General features: G+C 59.5%; 1 protein-coding gene across 7 annotated transcripts in view; it reads right to left on the bottom strand.

Moving 5' to 3' along the window:
- Positions 1 to 995: 995 nt before the first annotated feature.
- OSBPL5 (oxysterol binding protein like 5) overlaps positions 996 to 17,409 on the bottom strand; it is a 68,372-nt gene continuing 51,958 nt past the window's right edge. For all 7 annotated transcript variants that reach the window (XM_029207335.1, XM_029207332.1, XM_029207334.1 and 4 more), the window contains 13 exons: positions 16,160 to 16,344; positions 15,461 to 15,542; positions 14,765 to 14,863; positions 14,245 to 14,341; positions 13,164 to 13,262; positions 7,902 to 7,999; positions 7,329 to 7,418; positions 7,101 to 7,237; positions 6,482 to 6,667; positions 6,118 to 6,244; positions 4,324 to 4,462; positions 3,784 to 3,886; positions 996 to 2,096 (listed from right to left, as the gene is read on the bottom strand). In XM_029207335.1, the coding sequence (XP_029063168.1) occupies positions 1,958 to 2,096; positions 3,784 to 3,886; positions 4,324 to 4,462; positions 6,118 to 6,244; positions 6,482 to 6,667; positions 7,101 to 7,237; positions 7,329 to 7,418; positions 7,902 to 7,999; positions 13,164 to 13,262; positions 14,245 to 14,341; positions 14,765 to 14,863; positions 15,461 to 15,542; positions 16,160 to 16,344 (1,581 nt within the window). In that variant the 3' untranslated portion in view covers positions 996 to 1,957. The remainder of the gene's footprint in view (positions 2,097 to 3,783; positions 3,887 to 4,323; positions 4,463 to 6,117; positions 6,245 to 6,481; positions 6,668 to 7,100; positions 7,238 to 7,328; positions 7,419 to 7,901; positions 8,000 to 13,163; positions 13,263 to 14,244; positions 14,342 to 14,764; positions 14,864 to 15,460; positions 15,543 to 16,159; positions 16,345 to 17,409) is intronic.

Below are 17,409 nucleotides of genomic sequence, written 5' to 3'. Positions count from 1 at the left end.
GATGCCCACCCAGCTTTCTTTTCCTCGTTATTTAGAGTAGTTCTTGGCCTACCAAGGACATAAAGAGAATTCTGGAGGCGATTCCGAGGCTGCAGGGGTCAGGGGTTGGAGGGGCTGGTGGATCAGGCTGCAGCAGGGTGGCCCCGTCTGGCTCTGAAGGGGTCAGGGTGCAAGATAGGTGGCCCAGGGCTTTGGGTCCAGAGCAATCTGCCTCAGTAACAAGGTGCAGAATACTTCCACCTGGAAAGCACCCACCCTCAGCAGGGAGGGACAACCACATGGGATCCAGAGCCAGTCTAGGGGGACTGCCCTCGATGCGGGATCCTGGGAGTCCCGTCTGCTTGGTGCAGGCATGAGGGCTGGGATGGCAGTGCCCACCTGCCCCTTCCTCGGCCCCAGTCCAAGTCCATCCTGTCCTGCGGCCTCTCCCTCTGTCTTTCCTCCTTCGTGTACTGTCAGGGCTGGGCTGCAGTCTCCCTGTACTGTGGTGCATGGGGTCTGCGGTCAGCTGTCCCCACCCTCCCCTTCAGGGGTATCCTGGGCTGTCCCAGAAAAGGGAGGCCCACTCACCTGGCCCTGGTGTTTGTGAGTACTGGGAATGGTGGCCACAGTGGAACTGAAGGGCTGGGCTGGGGGCAGCAGGGCAGGGAGGGGGCTGTTATTGTGGAGAAGGGACCAGGCCAAATGGGCTTGAGGGCCACCCTGGAGGCCCCGGTGGGCAGCGCCCCTCCCGTGTCCTCAGCTGGCTCAGTGGCTGTTTGACAGGACCCCAGCTTCCTGGCGCTGGCTCAGCAGGGTGGGCTGCTTCTAACCGCTCCCTGCAAACTGCACCCCCATCCTTCATGGACCTCCTCCCTCCATCCTCAGGGCCTCAGACCCTTCCCTGGGCCCCTCCTGCCCCAGACAGCTTCTGCTGGCATTGAGTTTCTCCCCTGAAAGACATCCCACCCCCGCCAGTTTCCAGAAGTTCCCCAAGAAGACAACACACACAATATGTGTGTCTTGTTTATTTCAAGGGATGGAGCAAAGACATGTCCCCAAACTGGGGGAGGGTAAGAACGTGGGTACATAAACTGGACAGTCAGCTCAGATGACGCTGTCACAACATAGTTTAAGGCTCCGTGTGTATCTACATGTGCAGATGCTCTCACACACACACACACACACACACACACACACCCTGGCATTTGACACAGGAATGGAGGCCAGACGCCAGGCGCTGTTTGCAGCCTGCCTAAAATATTGCGATTGCGTTTATTAAAAACATGTGGGAGGAGAAGACCGTGCATCAATCTGAGCAAAGTGTCCAACTCAGGCTCCGGGCCGGGGACGCTGTCCCCAGGCACGCCGTGCTCACGTGTGCCCGCCCCAGCTTGGCATGTCCTGGCTGAGGGAGGTGGGGCGGGTCCTGTAGGTATATGAGCTGGGCTCTGTCCAGACAGCACAAAGGCAGAATAAAGCCCCAAGCGCCCTCTCCAAAGCGGCCCAGCTGGCGCCCCCAGCCCACCTGTGGCCCCTCCACGGCAATGTGGGCAGGGTCTCAGGAAGGGATGGCCTGTGTGTTAGGCCAAGGAGGGCCTGGGGTCCCGGCTTGCTCCTCAACGCCCCCCACTCACCCCTGCTGGGGGACATCCAGAGCCCTGCAGGCTCTCCTGCCCCTCCACCATCAATCCCCTGAGGCTGACCAGGGAGGATGGGACGAGGTCACCAGGGAGTGCAGTGCACGACGAATGTGGCATTTGGCTTCAGCATTAAGGCCAGCACCTCCCCGGGAGGACCCCGTGTGGCCCCCCAGGTCCCTCCTGCTGTTGTGCCGCCGTGGGCCCCTCTGTCCACAGAGGCCGTGCTCGCTGGGTCTCTGCCTCCACGGGGCTGGCTTAAAGTGCTAGGTGCCTGGGAGGGAGGCTGGGGCTGCCCGAGTTCTGCAGGCGATGCCCACGCCGTCCCTGAAGGGCTCTTATTTGAGGATGTAGTTAATGAGCAGCTGACACGCCAGGAACATGCAGAGCAGGAACCACGAGCGGGGACTGTGCAAGAGGCCCGGGGCCGGTGCCTGCCTGGCCTGTGCCGTGGAGCTCAGCACGGCCGAGAGATGCCTGGAATGATAGGGCACCGCAGTTCAGCGGGGGCCAGCCCAGGCAGGATGGCACATCCCTGCCCCGGGGTGCAAATGGGGGGGGAGGGACCCAGGGCACAGTGGCTGCGCTGCGCTTCCTGGGCACACATTCCGGGGGGGGGCGGTCAGGGCTGGGGGAGCTGGGCCTCCTACATCCTCCCTCCCACCTCCATTGTTATGGGCTAAACTGTGTCCCCCAAAGTCCTCTGTTGGAATCCTGACCCCCAGCGCCCCAGAATGCAACTGTATTTGGAGATGTGACCTTTAAAGAGGTGAATAAAGTAAAATGCGGCCACTAGGATGGGCCCTAATCCCGTAGGACTGCTGTCCTTATAAGAAGAGGAGGTCAGGACACAGACACACACAGAGGGACGACCCCGTGAGGACCAGGGAGAAGACGGCCGTCTACACGCCGAGGAGAGGCCTCAGGAGAAACCAGCCCTGCACTGATCTTGGACTTGCAGCCTCCAGGACTGGGAGAGGTAAATGTCTGTGGTTGAAGCTGCTTCCCTGTGGTACTCTGTATGGCAGCCCAGGAAACCCATAGCCCCGCCCTGGACTCTGACATCAGTGTGTGTCTGGACCTCAGCAGAAGCTTCTGGCGGTTCTCCCAGCCACCCGCCTGGCAACTAGTCTCCTCCTGTGGTGCTAGATGGCCACCCCGACCCTCCCGGCTCCCACGGCCTCTGGGCTCAGCTCCACCATCTCCGCCCCCTCACCTGACTCGCCCTTCTCCTGGCAGCGGCCCACCTGTGGTGCCCTCTGCTCTCAGTGCTGGCCTCTGCTCTCCCCCTTTGCAGCTCCTCCCTGCCCACCTGCATCCTCCTCCAGGAAGCCCTCCCTGACCATGGAGACAGCATTCCTCTCCCTCTCTCAGCCCCACACAGCCTGCAGTGGAGTGGGGTGCTAAAACGGTGTGAAACGCCTCTATGCCACATATGGGTGGGTCACAGGCATGAAATTCTAGGCTTCCGAGGACGGCTCCAGCTAACAGCTGGTTAAGTGCTTGCTGGGTGCCAGGCACAGAGCTCAGCCCTCTGCTCCATCCTCTTCCCACCCCAGGGCCACTGCTGTCACTCCAGTTCACAGATGGGGAGACTGAGGCAGGGACAGCCCGAGGTCCCACAGGCCGGGAGTCCTGCAGCCCTGCTGGAGCCGGGAGCCTGGCTCTGGGGCAGAGCTGGCAAGCAGGGCTCTGCCTCCTGGTGCCGGCAAATAGAGTGTGTTCCCAGTCTTCCCCGAGATGACTCACCCAGCTGTTCCTGAGGACCCACTATTCTTGGAGCTGGGGCCACCGCGGGGCGGTAGGAGGCATCCTCGGGGGAGCCGGTGCTGGCAGCACCTCCTTCCAGCTTCTGTCTGCTCCACCCGCCACAAGCACGGGCAGCCCTGCCCTGGTTCACCTGGACTCCATCAAGCCCCCGCCAGACCCAGCATCCTCCTTGCCAGCTCAGCCTGTTCACACACCGCGTTCTGCCCTGCCCGCCCCTCGCAGAGGGCAGAACCCAGGAGGTCCCCTGTCCTCGCCCAGTAGCCAGACCGGCTGAAGTCCTGAGGGTTCTAGCCCAAGTGACAGTGCAGGTGAACGCCTGCCCTCACCCCCCGCCGGCTCTGGCTCTCCTGCTCTCTGACCCGGAGCCCCGGCTGGACCCCCGAGCATGGCCCACCTATGTAGCTCCTGCTGGGCCTCCCGGATGGACAGGATCCCCTCGTGCAGCAACTGCAGCCGCCACGCTTCCTTCCCACACCGAGGGCACGGGCTCTCGCAGCCTGGGACGCAGGACCCGGGGGACAAGGGAACACGGGGTGGGGGGAAGAAGTGAGGATGAGCGGGGATGTCTGGGGAGCCGGCAGGTGGGGTCGTGGGGCCGTGTCCCACCTCACAGGAGCCTTCAGGTGAAGCTAATAACACAGGGAGGTGGTGCCGAGGGATGTTTCCAGAGGGAACCCCGGGCTCCGCTGGCCTCTGATTCGCCCAGAGGCGGGAACCAAGCTGGGGAGACAGGCACGCCCTTGAGGGCAGGGGGCAGAGAGGCAGGAGCCAATCCGGAGAGTCACAGACAGATGGACAGGTCACAGCCCCGCCCCTCGCTCTGGCCCCGCCCCCTGGGTGCAGACTCGGGAGCCCTGCCCCTCTCACACCCCCCTCTGCCCTTCGGCTTCTCTGTCCTCCCGCCCTGAAGAGGGCCTGGCCCAGGAGGGCTCACCGGGAGCGAAGTCACGGTCCTCCTCCTCGTCAGAGAGCTCTGGGCAGGACTCGGGCGTGGAGCCGCTGCTCTCGGTGGCCTGGCTGTGGCCAGATGGCTGGTCGCTGGCCTTGCGGAGCCGCCGGTCGGGGCCAGACCCCTGGAGGGAGATGGAGCGGCTGTGGCCGGGAGCTCACCCACACCCACCGCACCCTCGTGCGCCCGCCGTGCCCTCGGGGACCTGCTGGGGTGTCGCTGGCCTTGGGGACGTGGTGGGCTTATGCCAGGGCAGCTCCAGAGGAGGTGGCCGGCAGAGGAGGGAACTGCTGGCTCAGGGTGCACAGAGGAGGTCTGGCCCTGGCCTGCCTGGACTGGAGCCTCACTCCCCCCGGGCCTCAGGGTCCTCAGGGGTAATGCAGACTGCTGGCCCCTCTGCGGCGGCCTGGGGACCGTCACGAGGTCCTGCCCAGTACATGCGGAGATGATGGGGGTGGGGCCAGGGACCCGCTCAGTGTGTGAGCTGAGGGCTCCCCCATCATGGAGGGACCCCCAGGCTGGCCGGCCTCAAACAAGCCCCCTGAGTACAGGAGTGGCCAGGTGACAGCAGGCTTGTGTCCAACAGACAGGCCCAGGATGGTGCCTGGACGCTCTGCATTAGGGCCCTGTGGCTCTGATGTGTATCAGCGATGGGGGGGTGGGGTCAGCGATGGGGGTGGGGTCAGCGCTGGGGGGTGGGGTCAGCGATGGGGGTGGGGTCAGCGCTGGGGGGTGGGGTCAGCGATGGGGGTGGGGTCAGCGCTGGGGGGTGGGGTCAGCGATGGGGTGGGGTCAGCGCTGGGGGGGGGGGTCAGCGATGGGGGGGGGGGCAGTGGGGGGGGGTGGGGTCAGCGATGGGAGGTGCAGACAGAGATGGAGGGTGGGGCAGTCCACCCAGGTAGACTTTGCTGCAGGGACAGGTTTTGGGGTTTGGTGGGGCCTGAGGCGACTGGAAAGGCTTAAGTGAAGGAGGAGGATGCAGAGGGGCGTCAGGTGGACACGTGTGCGAGGGGCTGGGGTCATCTGGTCGAGGTCGAGGGGCCGCGGAATGTGGCGGAAGGGTGGGTGGGACACACGTGGCTAGTGAGATACTGTGGCCCCTGTTTGCTGGGAAAATTGGGGCCCCTGGGCAAGATGGGGAGTCCGCCCCTCCCTGCCCCGGGTGGGCCGTGCCCCCCCGGCCGTGTGCACCGTGGGTGCCTAGCTGGTGTAGTGTGTGCTGTTCCACACGTGGAACCTGCCCACGTGGTGGGGGCCACTCCAGGCTTCCCTCAAAAGGCACCTCTGTCTGGAGCTCTCCTTCCTCGTGTCTCCTGGAACCTCCCACCTGCCCTCCCCCGCACCTCCCACCCTCTCTCCCACACTTTTGAGGCCCAGGCATCTGGGTAAATGTGCCGTCTCCTGCTCCTACTTGGGCGAGTCCCTGGGCTGCCCAGAGCCTCCGTTTTTTCATCTGTGGAATGGGATAGCATGCTGCCCGCACCGCAGAGGGCGGCTCTGGGGGTTGATGGGCCAGGACCATACACCCTGGCACAGTGCCCTGAACACCAGGGTGCCCTGGGAACTGGGCGTCCCGCAAATCCAGGCGTCCAGGCCCCATGCTGGGCAGGGAAGGGCAGGACAGGGATGCATGGGGATGCCAGAGGAGACCCTGCTAGGACGTGGGTCAGAGTGTGCCAGGGTGGGGGACCCAGAGGAGGGGGCCAGGCAGGTGGGTGTGAGGGTGGGCATGGGGCCACACCTGGAGGGACCCAGCAGGGGCCCTGGGGTTGTGCTGACCTGGTGCCTGGGCCCCGGGCTGCCCAGGAAGGTGGTCTGGCGGGCCATGGTCTCCCGCTTCAGGGTGTGCAGGACCCCGTCTTGCTCAAACTGGGCAATGTCCTTCAGGGGGTCCCAGGGGCTGTGGCTGGAGGGTCCAGAGAGTGTCTGTTGGCAGGGGCGGTGGCCCTCGGAGTGAGGGGGCCCCAGCCCGGCCCAGTCCTCAGCCTCCCAGCAGGACCGGAGACCCCCAGGGGAGTGACCGTTGCCTGCACCTGTGTGCAGCCCCTGTGTGACCCTCCCTCCCCATCACCCAGGGCCAGGATGGTGGGGGTCTGCTACCCAGCCCACCGCGGGGCCCAGGCCACTGTCTGCCAGCACTCACTCCTCGTATCGGTAGCGCCACTCCTGGGTGGTGGGGTCCAGGTGGAACAGCTGCGGCGTCCAGGGCACCAGGTTCTGCTGGCGCTCTCGGGCCTGATGCCGCTGTGCCTCCTCCAGGGCAAACTTCTCCTGTGTGGCTTTGTGCTGGTCACCCTCGCTGATGGCCCTGGTGACGTGCTGCCAGAGCCTGCGAGCGGAGCACACGTTCTGAGCTGGGGGACCTGGGCAGTCCCGTCCCCTCACACTAGAGGGGAGCCTCAGAGCAACCTCCACTTGATTGCCTCCAGTGACAGGGAGCTCACTGCCTCTCAGGGTGCCCGGGTCTCCTGGGCACTGTTGATTTACCCTGAGATGGTTCTTTCTTATGCTGGACGCACACCTGCCACCAGCAGGGCCCTCCCTGTGGACTGCAGGTCATCTGCCCCGGAGCCTGCTCTTCCCCAGGCCTCCCCTGCTCTCTCTCCAGCTGCCCACAGCTGGATGTGTCCTCTGCCAAGAAAGGTCCACTCAGGTCCATCCTCCCTGCCACAGACATCCAGGGGACGTGCACCCAGGAGACAGCAGCTGCCGGCCCGGCCACCCCAGCCGTGGTCAGGGGTCCTGCAGCGCCCGGGCCTTACCTCTCCGACTCCAGCTCTGTCTGCTCCTCCAAAGGCACCGTGTGGCGCTTCAGCCGCTGCCCGCGGACCTCCTCGCTCGGGTTCCAGAAGAGCTCGGCGCCTCCTCTGCCCTCCTCCTTGATGAACACTTCCCTGTCCTGCCCCAGACAGCCGGGCAGGTCAGAGGTACCAGCCGTGGCCTCTGCTGCTCCCGGGCCCACCCGCGCCTGCCCGGAGGTGGCCTCTCACCCAGTGTCCCGTGAGCCGCGCCAGGACCTCCTCGCCCGATGTGATCTTCCCGGAGATCTGGTTGATGCTCGTGCTGCCCCCGAAGAAGGGCTGTGGGGACACACCCAAGACGATGCCCTTATGACGCTGGTGAGGGCGGCAGCCACGCCCCCCTCGTGGAGCTGGGGAGGAGGGGCACCTTCCTCATGGGTGGGCGGGAGGTGAGCTCCCAGCCCCAGTGCATGGGGGGCCGGCTGGGACGGGACTGAAGCTGGAGGTGGTCACGCTCGCCCATGGTCCAGCCTGAGCTCAAGGGTGCTGGGTCCCTGCCAGGGCTTTGTGCCCCGTGGTGGGGAAGGGGCCTGGGCCTGTCCTAGCTCCGCTGTGTGGCCTGTGGGCAGCCCCTTCCCCTCTCCGAGCCCCGCTGTGCTACAGGGAAGCCAGGAGCTGCTCATCCATGTGCACCTGCTCAGGAAACCATCCCTGGGGCACTGAGAGGGCAAGAGGGGGCCACCCAAGGCCTCGCCTCTCCCCAGCCCAAGCCCCACGCCCCCCAAGGCCCCTGGGTGGCTGAGGTGCTGTGGCCAGTGCTACCTTGAGCTTGAATTCCAGCTCAGCCTGGAAGTTGTTCTTCTCACACTCGACGGTCACTCTGCCGCCCAGCTCCATGGTCATGGTGCCGTAGAGAATGCCTGGAACACAGCCGCACTGAGGGGTCAGGGCCACCCCCTGGCCAGCCGAGTCCCCAGACCTCTGCAGAGTCCTGACCCAGCAACACTGAGCCGGGGAGGCCCCTGTCAGGGCCCGGAGGGCGAGACGAGAGCAGGGAGGGGGCAGGCGCTCTGGGGGCAGTGCTGCCAGGAGGGGGAGAATCTCGTTAGGTGAGCAGGGCCCGTGACCGGGCCTGATTCCGCAGTGACCAGCTCCCTGCAGCGAACGGGGTCTCTGGCCCCAGGGCCTTTGCTCATGCGAGTTGCTAAGTCTGGGAGACACCCCCACCCTTTACTAGGTCACCTCCTCCAGCAGCCCCTGTTCCAGGCTCCCAGGAGCCCCACTGCCCCCGGGAGACCCTCGTCAAGGCCTGTCACTCCGCTCCGCAGATCCTGCCCCGATGTGGGTGCCTGCATCTTCCCTGCTCACCGCTGCGCCCAGGACGGGCCCACGTGGTTTTATTTTTTTTTTAACTTAATACATATATTTTTTAATTACTGAAGGAAAGCATGAGTCTTCTATTTCTGGTCTTATGGAGGGCTTACTCTAAAAGAAAAAAAGAAATGAGGGAAGGAAGGAAGGAAGGAGAAGGAAGGAAGAAAGGATCATTCTCACTTGAAAACACTTAGAGATGTGGGATAAAATAAGTCTTTCAAAAAGTAAAAAAACAGACTTCCCTGGTGGCTCAGTTGTTAAGAATCCACCTGCCAATGCAGGGGACATGGGTTCGAGCCCTGGTCCGGGAAGATCCCAGATGCTGCGGAGCAACTAAGCCCATGAGCCACAACTACTGAGCTTGTGCTCTAGAGCCCACGAACCACAACTACTGAAGCCCGCGTGCCTAGAGGCCGTGCTCCACAACAAGAGAAGCCACCGCAGTGAGAAGCCCATGCACCGCAACCAAGAGTAGCCTCCGCTCGCCGCAACTAGAGAAAGCCTGCGTGCTGCAACTAGAGAAAGCCAGCACGCAGCAACGAAGACCCAACGCAGCCAAAAATAAATAAATAAATAACTTTATTAAAAAAAAAAAAAGATTTAGCACTAATTAAAAAAAAAATTTAAAAAGACAAGCTAATTGAAATCGCAAAAAGGCTGGAATCACCCCCAAATTCCCCTGTGCACAGGGTGGAAAAGCTACACGGAAGGGAGTCGGGCCTCTGAGCTGCTCTGGTGTCTCTCCAGGACACACCAACGCAGAGTCAGAGAAGCAGCTGCAGGGCCGGGTGTGCAGGGCCCGATTCTCTACTGCGGAGGGTGGGGGAGGAGGTCTGAGAGACCCTAGAACTGTCTATACCTTGTTATGTAGTTTTGACTTTGGAACCAGGTACATATTTCATTTACAAAATTATTTAAAAAACGAAGTTAAAAGAGCAATTCCTAAAAATCCAAAGTGAAATGAAACAAAAGACCAGAGTGGGCGTGATCCCAGAGGGGTATATCTGATGACCTTACAGATCCCAGAGGGATCTACTCAGGACAAGAAGCACAGACATCACAGCCCACGCTGCCTTCAGCCATCGCCCTGTTGGTGGTGGGGCTGAGTGTCACTCTGGTGCTAGGACAAAAAGCGAGCATGGTGAGGTCACGGAAAGTGGCTTTCCAGCGTGGGGGGAGACATTTCACATGTGAGGTGAATGGGGCGTAAAAAGACCCGCCGTCTTGAATCTGGATTGGAAATGTCAGTGTGAACTCACCTGTTTCAATCTTAAAAAAAAAATTAAAAAAAGATTCTATCTTCAGCTCACTGGACGAAAGCCCTAGAAACGATGATCAAACCACTCGTAGGAAGCAGACCTCGCCTCCAGACAACGGTGTCTAAGTACCATTTCCTACTGGCAGGAACCTGGGTCTCCCAGGAGCAATGCCCGATTTAGGGCAGGAGACGTCAGGGTCTCCCGGGGTCACAGCAAAAGGAGGCAGGCCACTTGGGCTGGGTACAGAGGACACAGGGGCCAATCTGAGGGCTCCCGCTGGCCAACATGGCACAAGGAGCATGGAATGTTCTAGCTGGAATGTTCTGTATCGATCATGCATGTTCTGATCAAATAATACTCAAAGCAACAACGACCTCACCAAGGATCCCCTTTGGAGGAGCCGGGGCAAGGGAAGGAAAACTCATGACTATTTTGAAGAACTCTGGCATTTATCCTACAGGTACTGGCCTAGCGGGTAAGCACGTGGTAGGCGAGGGCGACTTTCTCTTCGCAGGAGGCTGCCTGCTGGCTGGATGAAGGAGCGATGGACCGTCACCAGGTTAGAGGGACCAGGAGCTGAGAATCCACGTCACTTAAGATCACAGACGTGGAGCCAACCCGACGTCACGAGCCCCACGGCAGGAGGACGGGAAGCCACCGACTGTTGTCTTGTTGGAAAAACTGTGCCTGAAAAGCGATCAGACCTCCAGGGATGAGGTCAGCTTCCAGTTTACAGAGAATACGTTCAACTACACCACAGACACAGCCAGTATGTCCAGACTAGAGGAAACCCCACAAGAAAATGACCTTATTCCTTCCACAAATACAGTGCAAGGGAAAGAAAGGTCAAGGTTCACACCAAGCACAAAGTGTGACCCTTCTCTGGAATCCTGTTCAAACAAGTGAATCGTAACATACGTGTGTATGTACGTATGTAAACACACATTTATTTATGACAATCAGAGCACTTTGAACACTGACTGTATACCTGATGGTATTAGGGAAAGAGCCTTGAGTTTTGTTTTGTTTGTTTTTTAAAAAAAAATTTTGGTGTAATGATAGTCCCGTGGTTGTGGTTAAGAAGGGGATTCCTTATCTTTTAGCGACACTCTATGAAACGCAGAGATGACGTGATATCTGCGATCTACTTCAAATGAATGAGGTGGGAGGCGTGTGGGGATAAAGGAAACGATTGGTGCTCGCTGTGTTTGGGGTACGTTGTGTGTGTGTGTGGGGGGTCACTGTCCTTTCACATGTGTTTGAAGTTTTCAATAATGAAAAGTTGAAGAAAAAGTAATGCTCTTTCAAATGCACTAATGAACAGACAGTCATGCCAGAAAATAAGGGCAATCTTCTGGGAGAAAAAACAAACAAGAAGGAGAGGGGGAGAAAGAGGAAGAAGTGCATCTGTCCTCTGAGCAGAGAGGACTTTGCTGACCTGAGCCCTTGGTGTCCAGTGGGGTGCAGGACAGAGGGGCTTGGGCCAGAGCAACAAGGAAAGTGTGTTCCGAGACATTTCCATAAAACCGGGACTCTCACATTGCTATGCTCTCAGCAAAAGGAGAGCCAAGGAAACAGTTGCATTGGGCAGGGTTCTAGGGGTTAAAAATATCCCCACCCGCTACATCCCTGGCCTTCAATTTGTAAGGTGAGTTTGGAACTCAAATGGAAACTTCCTGTGTGGCCCAGAAACAGCCTACTATACATGACAGCCTAGTATAGGGGAAAACCCCCAGCAGAATTAGAATCTCAAGGTCTTAATATATACACTCATCCACTCAACAAATGTTTATCCAGAATCTCACTGCTGTGGGCAGTGGGGACACAGCTGCAAACTGGCTAGAATATTAGGATTCCTAGATAGAGAATAGAAAAGAATTGCGTTTACCATGTTTACAGATCTATGAGAAGAAACTGTGAACTTGATCAAGGAACAAGATACAAGTATAAAAGAACAGGCAGGTTTGAAGTGGAATCAAGTAGAGCTTCTGGGGGGAAAAAAATCCAAAACTTCAAAATTGAACTCAGTGGATGAGTTAAATATTTAGGTTAATCATAGTTAAAGGTAGATCTAAAGAACTTATCTAGAACGCAAAGATGTAAAAGATGTCAGATGCAGGGCACAGAGTGTCTGAAGTTCTAGAAAAAAATTGAGAAATTGGAGTGAGGCAGTATTAAAAAATAAGGGCTTAAAAACTCCCACACTTGATCAAAACCATGAAATCGCTGCTTAAAAAGTTCAAACAGGGCTTCCCTGGTGGTGTAGTGGTTGAGAGTCCACCTGCCGATGCAGGGGACACGGGTTCGTGCCCCGGTCCGGGAGGATCCCACACACCGCGGAGCGGCTGGGCCCGTGAGCCATGGCCGCTAAGCCTGCGCGTCCGGAGTCTGTGCTCCGCAGTGGGAGGGGCCACAGCGGTGAGAGGCCCGCGTACCGCCAAAAAAAAAAAAAAAAAAAAAGTTCAAACAAACAAAAGCCCTTACAAATAGAAGAAATAAAGAAATCCAGAGCTGTCAAGCCACCGAAAGGCATGGAGGAATCTTAAATGCATATTGCTTAGCCAAAGACGCAGGTTTGAAAAAGCTACATACCCTGAGATTCCAACTCTATGACATTCCAAAAAAGGCAAAACTATGGAGACAGTTAAAAGATCAGTGGTTACCAGGGGTTGAGGGGAGAGGCGAGGGATGAATAGGTGAATTCATCTATTCACGTCTAACCATAAGAGATTTTTTAGGGTGGTGAAACTACTGTGATACTGTAACGGTAGAAACATGCATTTGTCCAAATCCATATAATTGTACAACACAAAGTGTGAACCCTAATGTAAACTATAGACTCAAGCTAATAATAATGTGTCAATATCAGTGAACCAATTGTAGCACACCAACGCAAGATGTTAACAGTAGGGGATCCGAGTGTGTGTGTGTGTGTGTGTCTGTCTGTGTGCGTGTTGGGATGGGGGGGTATATGGAACTCTGCACTTTCTGCTAAAATTTTTGTAAACCTAAAAGCACTGTAAAAAAGAAAGTCTGTTAATTAAGAAATAAAAAAGAAATCCTATAACTGAATCACTTTGCTGTATACCAGACATTAACACAACACTGTAGAGGAAAAAAAAAAGAAATCCAAACCTTGAACTACTGCAGTGAAATTGCAGAAAACCACAGACAAGAGACGATCTTAAAAGCAGCTACAGAGAAAAGCAGAACATGTAACAAACAGGCCAACAGATGACTGATCACCAACCACAATGGAAATTAGAAGGTGGTAACAAGCTTCCAAAGAGGACAGAAGGATAATCTGCCTGGAATTCCATACCCAGCTAAAAAGTCATGGAAGAGTGAGGGTCAAATAAGATACCTTCAACTAGACAAGAACCAGGGTGCTCTCCCTGAGGGAGCCGGCCTGGGCTCTGCCCTCCAGGGTGGGAGTACCATGGCCTCTCACCTTTGCAGTGGGCGTAGGGCATGGTAAGGGTGTAATCCTCCACCCGGTTCAGGAAGGTGAGGGTGGCCTTGCCGTCCAGCAGAGCTGACAGTGAGTTCCCTGCAGAGACGGGGCAGTGGGACCAGTGAGACGAGACCGATCCTCGGGACCTGGGCCCCCACCTCCACCCCAAGTCACAGGACCTGAGCTCCCTTCCAACAGGTGGAAAGAGTCCCAGGCACCTCCAGCTGTGCGACTGTGGGCGGGTTGCTTAACCTCTCTGAGCCTCGGATTCTGTAAAGGCCCCGTCCAGGTCGTATAAGTCATTCATCCTGAGGAGTTACCTAAGTCGCCATGTGTTCATGTGTATTTCACTTACTAAAGCAGGGATTCTTAGGGTGGAGGCTTCAAACCTTTTCAAACTAGGGCCTCTGCTCTGATTTTAAACACCAGCGGAGAGGGGGTACGGCCCGCTCAGGGCTGAGAGTCACAGCCACAGTCAGTGACGGGAGCACAGGGGTGGGGAAGGTGGGCCGAGCCTGTGCGCCCTCTGCAGTCTGCTGGGCACACAAAGGCACTCAGAGCACCTGCCCACCAGTGAGAACAATAGGAAGGTCGACAGGACGGAAAAATGCAGACAGACCCACGGTGCCAGGCTCTTGAGGGGTGCTGCCCGATAGACTGTCCTGTGATGATGAAACTGTTCTATCCCATGTAGCATGTGGATACTTGCACTGCGGCCAGAGCAACTGCGGAGCTGCCTTTTAAGTTTTATTTCGTTTGAGTCAATTAAAATAGCCACGTGCGGCCAGTGGTGCTGAATTGGACAGCCAGCTCTAGATGGCACCTTCATGCGGCTCCTTCCCGTAACCCTCCCAGCATCAGTGCAAACTCTACGGCTGAGGGATGAGAGGCCGGGGGGAGGGGGCTTTGGAGGGCTCTGCCTGACCCCAGGTTCTGAGCACTTTACCCCTCGTGGTCCCTGGCTAGGAGAGGCGGAGAGGGACACGAACATGGCCACCGGGGGAGGTCTTGGTGACCACCGAGTGCGGCAGGTCAGTCCTCCCCCCACTTCCTCGAGGCCCAGGGGAGCCCCCCTCACCGTAGAACCGGGACTTGGCTGTGATGCTGCCACTGATGCAGAAGCCGTCCTTTCGGTTGCTGACGTGGAAGGCGGACACGGGTGGGTGGTGGGACACCTGTGGGTGGAGAGGTGGCTCCTGCGACAGCCCCAGTAGCAGGCAGGCCCGGTCCCCCACCACATCCCTCCCAGTGCCAGGAGCAGGCGTGAGGGCAGTCCCCATCTCTCAGCCCCAACGTCCAGCGAAGCCGGGCCTGAGTCCTGGGGCCCGGGGGGGAGCTGGATGCAATCCCCGCATCCCCCCAGGAAAATGGGATGCGCTGTCCCCCTCCCTAAGGAAACACTTTCTGCTGTCACAGCCGAGATGGTGCCTGCGCCTCCTGGGAGAATCCCTGCTGGCAGCAGTGAGGCCAGAGCTCTTCCAGTGGTCGAAGGTGGAGCCACCCAGAAACGTGCCTGGGGGTCAGACGCCCCCTGCCCCCTGCCAGGGCCCCGTCCGCTGCAGAACCCAGCAGCCAGCCCAGGGTGGCCGGGCCCTTGCCTGCTCAGCTATGTAGAAGGTGTGGCTGTGGTTCTGGGGGTGGAACCAGCAGCAGCGGAAGGTCTCCCCCAGAATGGGGTTGTAGGGCTTCTTGATCCCCTGCAGGCAGTGAACAAAGAGGCTTGTGTGAGAAGCTGTGGGTGGGGCACAGATGCCAGTTGGGATGGGGTGTGGACCGAGGGACAACAAGAGGGGATGCCTGCTGCCCACAGCCCCGGGCACCTGCAGGGAGGAGGTCTCTAGAAGGGATGTCTAGTTTCCCACCAGCATCTGGGAACAGCGCCCCACTCCTGGTCTGGGGCGACTATGCTTACCCTTGGTTTACACTCTGGGCAGACGGCCTACGAGGTGCCCTGTCCACTTCTTGGCTCTGAGGGGCACGTGAGACCCTAACCACATCAAGCTCTCCCCGGGCCTCAGGGGAAGCCAGTGCACAGACCGCTCAAAGCCCCCTGTGGCTTCTAATGACCTTTCAAGTTAAAGCCCCAATTCTCCAGCCCTGATATTTCAGTCGCTTCCCTGGGTGGGAAGTCAGGGCTTGGTCCCCCATCTCTGAGGACCTGGGACGACTGTGGGGACGACCAGGATCCTTCAGGGTCACGCGGGGTAGGGGATGGCCTTGGACTCTGGGCGGGGTTGGGTGCCAGGGCGCAGGGCTGGGCTGTAGTTGCGCCCTCCCCGGCTGGTGTTTCTCACCTTGGGCTTCTTGTAGAAGCCGGACAGGTACCACTGCAGCACAAGCTTGATTCGGCTGTAGGCGTCCTCCTCCAGTGCAGCCCTGCGATGGGGTGGGGGAATGCCCTCACTCCAGATCGGGGGACCTGGGCCGCCCTCTGCCCTTTCCCGGCGCCCTCTCTCCTTCCGTTTCAACCTCCATCCACTTGCTGAAAACCCAGGCCCCTCCCCAGCTGCCCAGCCCCCAGAAAGGAGTTTCCCACCCTCCCCCGACACTCCAGGGAATCGGGTTTTCCACGGAACTGGAAAATGTCAGGGTGGCTCCAGTGCTGGGGCAGAGAGGGTGCTGCTGGCTCGAGGCTGGCAGGGTGCCGCCTCCAGGAAGCCCCCGGGGATGCTCTCACCCTCACCCAGCTCCCTCTGTGTGGGCTGCTGGGCCTGCAGCCCCCCTTCCAACCTCCGCCTTCTTCAGCTTGAGGGAGCCAATGCCAGGGCTCAGGTGCACAGAAGGTGCTGGGCTCACCTGTGATGGTGGCCCTGACCGGACGTGGGGCTGCCCCGTCCTCCCTGTCCACCAGCTCCTCCCATGGAGGCTGGGCCCCTTGGAGGCAGAGGCTTCAGGGACAGTTTCCTGGGGACCCTTAGGACTCTCTGTGGGGCAGGCAGGGGCTGAGGGAGCCTGGGGGGGGGTGTGTCTCTGGGCACCTCCCTGTCGCTTACCTGGAGAGCAGGTCGGCGTGGTAGTAGTAGTCGGAGAGCTTGTTGAGGAAGGAGCGGGGCTCCAGGACGAAGGTGGGCAGCACCACGCGGGACAGGTCCATGCCCGGCCGCAGCTGCTTCAGCAGGACCCATATCAGACTCTTGTGCTCGTCAGACACCGTCTCTACCTGCGATGCTTCGCCCAGCTGCCGAGAGGGACCGCGGTCAGGCTGCAGCCAGAGCTGGGCGGGGAGCCTGGAGGGGGCGGGATGGGGGGTAGGGCGGCCACGCGTACCCCCTGGCCGGGCCGCCACACCCAGAGGGCCTGTCCCAGCCCCACCTGAGCCCTGCATTTTCCAGCAGGCCCGAGGGGCAGCTGCTGGCCCAGGCCGGCTCCCGCCTGCCTCTGCTCCTGGCCAGCCTGGGCCCTCCCCGCAGTTGGTGCACATCCACCGTGGCTGCTGACACCTGTCTGTGGACTTTGCATGACCTGTGCCGCGGCAGCAGGTGCCACGTGCTCGAGGAGACCTCCTCCCACCCCCAGCCCATCTTGTCTTCATGGGGTGACACAGGTGCTTCAGGCCTGCACCCCCTTCAGAGGGGGTCTTCACCTGTCCAGGATCGCACGGCTAGAGGGGGCCGCCCTGGGCCCCTCCTCTCTTCCCTGAGACCGAGTCTCCAAACACGTGCCACAGAGAGACTGAGCCCCGGAGCTTTGGGCTTTGTCTGGGCAGGGGGCGAGGGGGCAGGGTAGGGGGGCTCCATCTCCCAGGCCACACCAACCAGCAAACCCTCAGGTGGGCAGAGTGATCTCAGAAAGGGTCATGCAGCTGTCTAAAGACAGCTGGCTGGCGGCGCAGGTGCTCCCAGGCAGGGCTGTGCATCGGGGACCCTCCGCTCTCGGGAAGTGCCATCGAGCCGCAGTTCCCGGGCCAACGCCAAGCCCCTCCCCATGGACCCCCATCCCCACCCCCTGGTCTGTGGCTCCAGGGCCTCGGGCCTGGGGTGTGGCTAAACTTGGCTGTGGATCCCCATCCCCTGACCCCCCAGGAAGGCAGCAGAATGGGGTGCCAGCAGCCAGCCCTGCATCAGGGCCCATCACCACCCTGCTGGGCCACCTCAGGCAGTCACTCTGCCTCTCTGTGTCTGCACAGCTGTGGTGGAGGCCTAGTGGCACTCGCTTGGACAGCTCGCCTGGGCACCGAGGGGAGGGGAAGCCCCCAGGGGCAGTGGTCATGTCTGACCCCCATGAGGCTGTGGCTCCCTGGCTT

This window comes from Monodon monoceros, unplaced genomic scaffold (genome assembly GCF_005190385.1).
Source record: "Monodon monoceros isolate NGI ecotype Baffin Bay Population unplaced genomic scaffold, NGI_Narwhal_1 Super_Scaffold_7, whole genome shotgun sequence".
In the NCBI taxonomy this organism is placed as follows: Eukaryota; Metazoa; Chordata; class Mammalia; order Artiodactyla; family Monodontidae; genus Monodon; species Monodon monoceros.
The sequence above is the reverse complement of the archived record's forward strand: the minus strand, read 5'-3'. Positions and strand labels throughout refer to the sequence as shown.